The 11,072-nt window shown below is 36.3% G+C and overlaps 2 protein-coding genes across 2 annotated transcripts in view; one reads left to right on the top strand and one right to left on the bottom strand.

The window, feature by feature from the left end:
- Positions 1 to 3,456: 3,456 nt before the first annotated feature.
- On the bottom strand, positions 3,457 to 10,735 carry LOC107096474 (Golgi reassembly-stacking protein 1-like). Its single transcript, XM_015393136.1, has 9 exons — positions 10,537 to 10,735; positions 10,017 to 10,097; positions 9,730 to 9,933; positions 9,497 to 9,583; positions 9,263 to 9,393; positions 7,802 to 7,940; positions 5,396 to 5,507; positions 4,385 to 4,507; positions 3,457 to 4,182 (listed from the first exon to the last, which is right to left on the bottom strand). Exons 1-9 carry the CDS (start codon positions 10,600 to 10,602, stop codon positions 3,938 to 3,940), a joined length of 1,188 nt encoding a protein of 395 aa, XP_015248622.1. The 5' UTR covers positions 10,603 to 10,735; the 3' UTR covers positions 3,457 to 3,937.
- Positions 10,736 to 11,012: 277 nt separating this feature from the next.
- Positions 11,013 to 11,072, top strand: part of LOC107096473 (chymotrypsin-like elastase family member 2A) — a 5,920-nt gene continuing 5,860 nt past the window's right edge. The window contains exon 1 of the mRNA XM_015393135.1: positions 11,013 to 11,016. Within this exon, the coding sequence (XP_015248621.1) occupies positions 11,013 to 11,016 (4 nt within the window). The remainder of the gene's footprint in view (positions 11,017 to 11,072) is intronic.

Below are 11,072 nucleotides of genomic sequence, written 5' to 3'. Positions count from 1 at the left end.
AATTCAACGTCTTTTGCTCCATCCCTTCACATGTTTCAGCACGCAATGCTATCCTTCCCCGTGGATATCCTCTCTCACAATTTGTGATGCTGCAGCGCGAGGCTGAATGCTGGTCCCTGTGAGCTGAGCCTCTTAGAGGGCTGAGATAAAACCAGGCTGACGTGTGGGTTCAGCTGCGTCACACCATCCTCTCAAACAGCCTAAGAAGAAAAGGAGAGAAAAAGAAGGGAAGGCATTCTCCTCCAGAGTTGGCCTCCTTTTGTAGTTCCCACCTCCTTGCTCCTCCTGGCACACAGATGCTGGCTTTTTGCTTTAAACAGCTGCTTCAACCAAAGCTGTTATTTCACACATAGGACACAATGCAGGTATATAAAAACACAACTGAATATTTGATTTAGGTCAAAATGTTTCAAGAATTTCAACTTTGAAGTTGAGAATTGTAGGCAGAATCAGAGACTGATTTTTATATAAACCCCAGTAGGCTCAAAGCTAAACCTTGACAAAACTGGAGGAAACCATCACTGGAGGAAAAGATAAATCTATCTTTTTTTCTTTCTTCCATTCACACAGGGTTCTTTCCCATCCCCCCACCCCCCTTCGTCTAAGGATCTCCTGGTAAATAATTGAGGCACATCCCCCCTCTGCTTTAGTGGAGCTCATCAACTTCATGATTTTAAAATTGGCGCTATAAAAACTTGGTCCTATTTATCCAGAATATAAATTAGCATAATTTTACATTGTCATGTTAAAGACACAGATAAATTGTGTCTTTTGCATCCAAAGACATTGTTGTGTGGTCCTAAACATCTTCCAAAAACACTACTTCTGTACAATTTTTTTTATTTTTTTTATTTATTAAGTTAGAATTTCTCAGTTTTTTTCATTAGAAATCTGAAAAAAGGAAATAACCCAGACAAAAAAAATGTTGATTACAGTCACGTGCATTAAAAGGTACAAATTGTACAAATAATAAATGGCATTGCTTGGTTTGGCAGCCTGTGTTTTTTAGACAGCATCTATAATTAACCAACATATTCTCTACCTCATTTAACAAACAATAACTTCTGTTTTTCTGCACGAAATGTGATGTAAGTCAAAACATCACTTTAGCAGTGCTGCTCCATTCATGATGTGAAAATGTGAGTCCTGATCTGTCATCATTTTTCCAAGCTGCAGTGAGGAAAAACACAGCAAGGATTCAGAGAGGGTGTTTGCTGACCCCTGCTGCCTGAAAGCATAACTTCACTTTTGAAGCCTAATTGAACATCAGGAATGCATATGGAGTCTTGTATTTTATGCAATTTGCTTTTTGTCTTCACAAATTCACAAAGCAGATTGCCCTTAACACACACAAAAAACACCACTGATGCTAAAGTGAGTGTAATTTTTATTCTAGCTCCAAATCCTTTGCTAAACCATTCCTCCAAACTTTAAAGACTCCTGTCAGATTTATTGTGTTTTCTTCTTTGTCACTAAGTGATAAAATGAGATGATAAAAGTGGAGTAATGAATCCTTTAAACTGTTATCCTCCAAGAAAAAAGTAGTTTAAATGTTCTGTATATGGAACTAAACTCACTGATGAGGCGTTTCCTAATCCTACCTGCTCTTAAAGACTTTCCAAGACTACTTTTTTAAGGCTTTCTGAAAATTCCTGGAGGATTTCATGAAATTTGGTTTGGTGCGTGTATTTTTACAGTTTCTTTAAATGTCTTTAACAGTAGTGAAATCCATAAATTATCAGAGAAGTCGCCTATAAATTATAAGAAAGAATGGGGAGCAAAATGTTTTGAAGAAAAAAAAGGTAAAAATTGATATCCCTTTAACCCCTTCCCTTCCCCTCCCTTATAGCCCAAGATTTTGTTTTAACCCCCTAATAAATAGTTGTTAAAATGAAAAATTTAAAAGTTCTATTTATGTTCATTTAAAACAATAAATAAATTTGTAGGTATGTTTAAAATTTCTGACATTTTTAACATTCAATAATAACAAACACCTTCAGGAAAAATTAGTAGCATAAACAAGAATTTGCCTTAGGTTCCTAGGTCCACACTGAATGTTTTATAACTGGCACGGGGGGAATGTGTTATCTTGGCTGTGTAGTACATAGGGTTTGTTGCATCTTTGCACCAATAGGCTTTAAGGTGTAAATTCCTCTTAATAAAGAGTAAAGGGTCATAGCTTCATATGGGGATGTGTCGGCTCCCCCTTTCTGTAATCCATACGCACATACTTTGACCAACCCCAAGTTGAACACAGTTTATTATCTAGATATCTTACCCGCTGTTCAATTTAGACAGATCTTAAGTTATTTTTTATTTATCTTAATTGAATTTCTACACTGAACCTTGTTCTGCTGGACGTTTCTTCCTGTTAAAAGGGAGTTTTCCTCTCCACTGTCGCTACAAGTATTCTTGGTGTGAAGGATTGCTGTCTAGTCAATGAGTCGATGCAATCAGCTGGTTTTCCTTATATAGAAAACTTTGAATCATTTTGACTGTCTGATCTGGTTGAATTGTTTCTGTAAAGTGCTTTGAGATTACTTATGTTGTGAATTGGCGCTATATAAATAAACTGAATTGAATTGTCTAGTAAAAACTCTATTTGGTGCTTAGCACAGTTAGGTTTATATCCCGTGTTAACAAAACATTTCTTTTTGCAGGTCAAATAATTGCATACTGTTGAGTAAACATATTTTTTTCTCTCCTTTTTTGCAATTCTTAATTCTTAACAAATTTATTAAGATAGACATAAATATAAATAATATCCAGCAAACTCCTCAGGAAAAAGATTATGTGACTTTTGTGACATTTTTTTTGTAAATCTGGGTGACTATGTTGTTCCATTTTTTGTCTTTCACTCTAAAATTATCCAATACGTTCATCAGATGGCATTCTTTCTGCATAATCTGCTTAATACTCCTGGACTTCAAGAATATCAAGCAATTTTATCTCTTTATTTTAGCTACACAAACTTAAATATGGTCAGGCATCTCTATAAATACATGTATAATACCTTATTTAAATGCAGAAAAATGTTAGAGATGCCATAATTAGCTTGCATCTTAAGAATATGCAACTTACTGAATTTGTCGTAATTATCAGGGCTTCATCAACGAAAAAAAAGGCAAAGAATAACCTTTTCTTAAGTAGAATAACAGTGAATCACATTTACATTTGGCAGCACAAATCTAAGAGACCTTTTTAGTACTTTTCAAAACTTTCTTTCTTATCATTTATATTGGCAATTAGCCACCATGAGAATGGCTAATTCGTCTATGACAGGCTATGCTGCTTATGGTTGCAGAATAATGGGGCTTTAAAGAGCTAAATTAGAAGTAATCTGGTATTGATTCAAAGTCGTTTGTTTTGTCTGAGCATTCAACAATTAGTTCTGAGGTCTGTTAAAATAGAGATAACACGACCATTTCCAGCATTGAAATACATTTTTTAATACAAATGAAACTGGAAACATAATTTCAAACAAAAAACAGGAACAGTGTGCTGCTCCTTTGCACTACTCAATACTCTGAGGTAAGCACTTAATGGCAGAAAGTACAAAATATTAAATACCTGAGAATAAAAACTAAAAAAAAAAAAACATATTATTACACTTGGCCCTGATGACAATCAATTAATCCCACATTCCAGAATCCACAAAATAAAATCTTGGCCTCCTCTTTTATGTATTTAAGTCAGTTTGTTTTTTAAACAGATCAACTAAGGCTTCATATAGTTAAATATTAAAACTTATTACAGTACATTCAAAATGCTTTACATCAATTCCCAATGTGCAATGCAGCATGCAGTAGTGGCACAGGGAGAAACAAAAGTCATTTAACTTAAAAACAGGTCCAGTGATAAATCTTTAAAAGAAAAAGAAGCAAATGTAGCTTTTCTCCATCACTCCTAATCCTTTTTCTCCCTCTGCTGCAGTTATTCAACTGCCTGACGCATCAGACTCAATCAGCTCCTGTTCTAAGAGGCGGTCTGGGCTGAAAGCTTCCATGTTAGGAGTCTGCCTCTCTGGGATGCTCCCAAGGCGCTCTGTGGTATCTTTGAGGGCAGCAGAAGCATCATCCACATCCTCTCTGCTGCTATGATTTAAAACTCCCTCATGCTCAGTTTGACTGACTGCTTCTTCTTTCTCTTTAGATGAAGATGTTTGGTCAAAAATTGAATCATCTATGAAAGATAATTATATCGTTAACGTACAATTATTCCAAAATTTGATCTTACACCATGCATCCAGATATAACATTTTCAGCAGATAATATTTACATTTTAAATCTGGAGAAACAGGTAAAGTAAAGTAATTTTTTAGGGATAGAAAATAATGAATTGACTCCACCAAACAGCAAAATGTAATAGTGACTGGAACACTTACCAAAGCTACATTGGTCACGCGTGTCATCTCCATAATTAGCAAACATGGAGCTGTGGCCCTCATCCATGGTAGAAACAGCTTTGGCCAAATCTGAGTTAAAGGCTCCAGGACTGCTGGAGACATCTGAAAGCAGCATGATGCATAAGCCATTTATAAATGCAGAAAATATAAATCAGCATGTGTTAGGACTTTTAATTCTGATACTCCTATATAAAGTCAGCTGCAACAAACTTCCTTCAGAAGTCAACTATATCCGGAGACCATCTTTAACTCCAGCATAAAGGAAACTTTTCTTTGAAGGTCAGAGATGAGATAGTAAGGCATGGTGGTGGATGCATTATGCATAGAATTGGTAAAATAGATCAAATAGAGCTAAATGGGGTACAATCCTGAATAAAAAGCTATTAGAGGCAGGCTCATTGCAAAAACAATCCAGAAATAAGTAAAAATGTCTTAGATTAAGTGTATTTACCCTTAATTTAAATAGGTAAATAAGATGTTTTGCCAATGGAATGAGTATTTTTACTCTTAAAATAAGATAATTATATAACTTGCACTTTAAATAAAACAATTCAATCGTTTTTTTCATATTTTAAATGTAAACTGTCAAAGTCTATTGGCAAAGGGTCTCACCTCCTCAATTCAAGAAAAAACGCCCTTATTTTAAGAAAAAAAAAAGGACATATTTAGATTTCAAATTTTTTCAGCAAAATTAATAATGAAAATCGGGTGGAAGTCACTATTTATATTAGGAACGCCAAGTCCAATTCAAAAAGTAAATACAGTAAATGTGTGGCAAGATGTTCTAATGCGTTCTCCATCCAATCAGAATGAAGGTTGAATTCCCATAGGCAAATTTAATCAGTATATGTGTAGCTCTAATTCGAATGATGGTTGATCCACAGAATGGTTTGCTCTTTTAAATTTCTAATAATAAAAAGAATTAAAACACATTGAAGTTTGAGGTTGTAATGTGAACAAAATGTGGAAAAATTCAGAAGATATAAATACTTTCACCTGGAGACTCCTCCTGGGGTGAGATTTCACTGAGATTAGGCAAATCTCCTCCAGTTTCAGGTAAACCTGCTTCATTAATCAGGATGCTTTCAGTCAGAGGAGGAACCTGAGGAGAAATTCAGATATTAGACATTGGGCTTCATGCAAGAAGCGTTTCAAACAAACAAATTTGTTCTTAAATCATTTGTTTTAGTGATTTAGGAGAGAATGTCGCATTCATCATTTTTCTCCTGTTTCTAATCGGTACAAAGCGATTTTGCTCCAGACTTGATATAGGAGTCTTGCCCAATCAGTCAGCTGTTATCCAAACCTAGTTTTTCACTAAATGACTACATTTGTTTCTCTAAGAAGCAACTGTCCATTTTATTAGGCTGCATCGTTATATATCACGCAACTCTGCAATTATAAATTAAAATGTTCTTCTTTCGGTTAATTCTTGCAGCTGACATGTCAGTATTCAGCAAACATTGCTTTAATTTTTTGTCCTTTCGTCAATAGAAAAAAAACCCATTGAACTAACAGCTGTAATAGCGGCTTGGCTTTGTTATTACATTAAATGCAGAATATTTGGGTTTAGGTCTGTCGCAGATTGTTATATTAGAGTTATGCTGTCAATATTTCATATATGTTTATGTGTTGTGATAGAGACGGAGAGTACGATGAAGGGATGGTAGATGGTTTGCGTATTAAAGGGAGACTTTGCAGTTTTTCTTCTGTCTTCAAAGCCATTTCTATGAATGTCATCAAATCACAGAGGCGTGGGAATTCATGACCTTATAGGACAAGAGTGTAACTTTGCGATAAAAGTTGGTGGGGACGGTCTATGGGTGGTGACTGATGGACCTAGAGTTACTCAACCCGAAACGCTTTCAATAGAGTTTATATTTTCCAAAAATTAGCTCAAACATATATTTATTGAATGCTTAATATTGTTGAGAACATAAGAGAACCACAATGCATTTGTGAAATTTATAGTTACAGACAGATGTCTACCTTTAGTGCATTATTTAATAAAGGCCTCAAAAACATTAATGTATAAAAAATGACGTATAACAGCTGATACCGATGCCAACAGCAATATATTCTGCATCCCTAGTATGGACACAACTTCACTTTCATCCACCCATCCATGCATGGCTTCCCTTTAAAATGCATCACTGATTATCCTCCTTCCCGGGCAGCAAAATCTAATTTAGAAGTTTGTCCCAAATGTCATTGACAGCCAAAGTCTATATATTGAACCTTATATTTCAAAAATCATTTATACACTGATTTTTATTATTTGTGCTTTAATTCTTGTAGGTTTCTTATACTTTAATTTTAAGTCTGTGTCCTGTGAGTCTGGCTGTCTCTGGGTTGGCTGGCACAGCTATTTCTGAGTCTCTTTGAGCTACAAAAGGCAAAAAGATATGTTGAATTTTATTATAGCATTGTGTATTTTTTCTGGTAAACTTGGGGATATATTTTATTGCATGTTGCATATTCCAGTTAATCTGTTTCACCTTTAAATCTGCAGCTGTCCCTAATTGTGTCTCTGCTCTGCTTAAAAACAGATTTATGAACCTGTCTACCAATATAATGATGCCTGAGAAAATCATTTTCAGGATCTCTAGAAGCTCTGCAGTCTGATTCTCTGTTCAATAAAAAAAAACAGATATGTGTTCATTTTACTCTATAACTCTGAGCAATGGTCCTGAGAAGCCCAGCTTTTTGTTTTTACTTATATAAATTGTTTTTACTGTTGCCATTTATAAGCTGAAAAAGCTCCGTATTTGTAACGAACAGATTTTTCGGTGGCATCTCTGATGTTTTTAACCAACCCGCCTCCTAACTTTTACTAAAACATATATCGAAGTAGCTGCCAGTTAAAATTCACTGAGTGCTGCAGCGAATTTATGTTAAAACGGCTTTCCATATTTGGTCAAACGACACGGACTGTATGCTTAATTTGGCTTGCCATATCCGGTATCTCTCCTCCTCCACATAGCGACTCTGTATGCAGTAAATAGCCACGACCCTAAATCATTTTATGTCCCAAAGCGACAAGGGGGAAAAAGAGGAAATTATTGGTGGGGACTGTCCCCTCCATGCCCAGAGTTGGTGGGGACATGTCCGCATCAGTCCTTCAGAAAGTTACGCCACTGTTAAAGGGAATAATCAGGGTGGTAATTATGCAGATTTACATTTCTCAGGAACGAGCGCTAACTTATGCACAGGTGGAGTGCAACAGGTAATTTCCTGAAGGTAAGAATGTTTGGTGAATCTGATGTATCGCGTCCATAAAAGCCCATGGTAGGAAAAAAAGTACAAGAAACGTCTGACAATATGAAAATTTTGTTGCATGAGGCCCATTGTGTGTAAGGGGTGTGTTTAAATAACATAAATAACCAAACTCTGTACCTCACTGTGGTCAGACGAGGTCACCCCTTCCCTGCTAGCTGTAGCCGTTGGTTGGGGAACATTTCTGTCCTGGACATTCGGGGGAACTGGACGAGACGGGATCCTGTGTAGGTAGCCGTAGCCGATACCGCAGCCTAAGCTGAGATACAGGAAATACAGACGGGTCATGTTTGGGTTTTAAACCTCATTTATGAAAGTACAGCCTGCCCCCAAAAATATTATTCCACAAAAATTTGTAGGTTGCATTCTATATTTACAAAATAAATACTTTGACTATAAGAGATAGGACTTACACAGTAACAACCTATGAATGACAAACCTTTTCATGTCATTGAATTTAGAAAGATATCTTAATGCCACTCAGATCTGTTATTTAGGTAATTTTTTATTTAATGAATTCAGGTCTGGACTCCAAATTATAATTCATTGCTACAAGGTCAGATGCTACAGAAAGCTGCAGTTCTGCATATATGGCATCCATACTTTTGTTTCTCTTTCTAATGTTATGAAAGCCTAAAGTGCTTAAACAAGGAGATGATCTAAGATGAACAGAATTATCAGGGAGAGAACATTTTATGATGAAAACATGAAATCTTTGCTTTAGTTTGAGATTTTCTCCATTTTGAAAGCACTTAAAAGTATAGTAGAGGATGTTCCTTTTCCAGGTGGATTATTAAGATAAGTGGTCCTCCTAATTGTCAATCATTCATGTAATATGTTTACGTAAGGCCGTCCTACGTGCTCATCCCCTTTTTCTTTTACCGGTGGTGAGTCTGACATAGTGGGAAAATTGCTAATCTTCTTTTGGAAAGTAAGCTTGTATGAGCGATGCAAACAGCAACTTTTAAAAGTGAGGAGAAAGGGGCTCGTGCACGCTCTCAGTTATTAAACACGCATTTAATAAGCTTTCCCTCTCGGGAGCAGGTATAGGGTTGTGCATGTGCAATTTTTTTTTAATGGTGGAGAGGACTGGTCATTTCAAACATTTGCGAAAATCCTCCACTGTACCACTAAATAGCAGAAAAGTTGCAATAAAAAATTATCTACCTAAAATGAAGCAGGTATTGAAGTACAGCCCTTTAAATTGTTACCTCCTAAGCACACATATGTACTAAACCCCTGAAATACATTTATATTATAAAGACTGATGATCCTTTACTTATTTGCCTTGCTCTCTTATCTAAAGTAGCTTAGAGAACTAGGTCCCTGTGTTACATCGTATCAATATCAACAGAAAAAAGAAGTCACAAATTATTAATGAAAAGTGATTGAAGACACATATCTACCTCTATCTGCTAATATAAAGCTTGATCTGTTTGACAAGAATTGTTAGGGTTGCTACAAAATACATTAGAGTTTTAGGTCCTTTATAGTAAAAAAAAACAACTTATTTCATAAAAACCAGGATTCATAAGTTTGGGTTATTGGGTGATTATATAAATCAAACAGCTAAATACCGACCTCCCCTCTCCTCCCCAGGCTCCATTGGGGGTCACCACAATCTCCCTGCACTGATCGGTCTGCACGTTATAAACTAAAAGCTTCAGAGATTTCCCCTCATTGGCTTCAATCAAGGAGAAGAAATCCTCTGACTGCAGAATTACAAAAACAGATATGTATTATGAGTTTTCATAGTTACATTTTCTAATGATTTATGTCTTAGACAAAAAAAAAATAGAAGAGATAAAACCCTACATCTTGTAACACTTGGTCAGCCCCGACAATAAAGTCTTCATGTGCAATAAGGCCAGCAAGGGATGCAGGAGAATTCTCCTCCACGTCCTAAAAGGAAAAAAAAAAAGGGATAATTGACTGAATAATCATTTGAAGGATTAAATTAATTCACACATGCAGGTTTTTAAGTCTGTAACATTTATGTTGTGGCCTGAGTTTAAAACCTGCATCTTAGAGTAGAAGAGTGTACCTACCAACACGTGCCACACATTCTCGTTGGCTCCCTCGAAGCTGCAGAAGCGAACGCTGGCGCCCAGCAACCCCTGACCACCCCACATGTTACTGGGTGTCACCTCCAGCTCCCTCACCCGCTGAGTTTTGGAGCTGTACACTTCCAGCTTGACTGCCTTTTCCACATTGGCTTTCAGTAGATCTCTCAGCAAATCACTCTCCTTATTCTGTGGTGACAAAGGGATATGGGTGAATCTACAAAATGTAATACTAAAAGAAAAATAAAGTGCATAGATAGATAAATACTTACAAGTCTGGTGTTCCCTATAGAGAGAATAAAGTCAAAGAAAGGCTCCAGTCCAGCCTTAAGTGCAGGCGATTCTTCTTGAACCTGAAATGAATATCAAGTCATTTGTCGCCATCGTGTGGCTGTTTTAATGTACTGCATGTGTCAGAAATAGAATCTGCCATAAATTACTGCACAGCTTGAGATACACGTGTGTTGGCAGTTATGTCTAACTTTAATATTTATTTCAGGTGTTTTTTTTTTGTTGTTGTTGTTTTTTTTTTTTTGGGAAGTTTACAGAAAATAAACCGAAATGATATCAGTGAACAGATAACAGGCTTGGACACCTGCCAAATGCCACCTCATCATGATGAAAGTGATGGGTGGAGAACACCAACAGCAAACTTTAAGAAACTATTTTAAAGATAAATATCGCACACTTTTCTAGTCAACTTATTATAACCAGGACGTGTTTAATAGTAAACCCCAAACCCTCTTAATGCAGCCGTAATGGCATGTTTAACCTTGTGCTGGAACAACCTACTCCGTGAACATGATATCCACTGTTACTTCCAGCGTCTGACAGGAGCGAGCTCTGCGACAGCCCCATGGTCTTCAGCGGTTACAGCTCTACTGTCACTGAGGCAGAGCTGTGTTTGCAACCATCATTGGAAAATAGACAGGATAGATAGAGAATAGAGCCAGCTAACATTAGCATGGAAGGCAGACCGACAGCAGGTGTAAAACAGCCAGGCGAAACTAAAGGAGCGACGATAGCAGATCAGGCTGAGTACAACAGGGGACAACAATCTGTACTCGATTAGCCGTGCCTTGATGGGGTTTCTAGGAAACAGACAACACAAAGTACTTTGTATTTTTTTTTTTATTAAATGGTTTTTATTCTGTGTTTTAACTTTGTTTCTGCCATTGTGTTTTTATCTTTTGTACGTTGAGTTTGAGTTTCCAGAAAGGTGCCTTAAAAATAAAATGCGTTATTATATTTATTTTATTAATTGAAAAATGGGTATGTGTCATATTCTATCTATCTATCTATCTATCTATCTATCTATCTATCTATCT

This window comes from Cyprinodon variegatus, unplaced genomic scaffold (genome assembly GCF_000732505.1).
Source record: "Cyprinodon variegatus isolate N-32 unplaced genomic scaffold, C_variegatus-1.0 Scaffold626, whole genome shotgun sequence".
Taxonomy (NCBI): Eukaryota; Metazoa; Chordata; class Actinopteri; order Cyprinodontiformes; family Cyprinodontidae; genus Cyprinodon; species Cyprinodon variegatus.
This window is presented reverse-complemented; position numbering and strand designations above follow the sequence as displayed.

Coding starts and splice junctions, on each gene's coding strand:
- LOC107096474 (XM_015393136.1), bottom strand. CDS start 10,602: ATGGGGCTGTCGCAGAGCTCGCTCCTGTCAGACGCTGGAAGTAACAGT. Junction 9,584..9,729: donor AGAATGTGTGGCACGTGTTG/GTAGGTACACTC, acceptor TTTTCCTTTTAG/GACGTGGAGGAGAATTCTCC. Junction 9,394..9,496: donor CTGACCAAGTGTTACAAGAT/GTAGGGTTTTAT, acceptor GTAATTCTGCAG/TCAGAGGATTTCTTCTCCTT.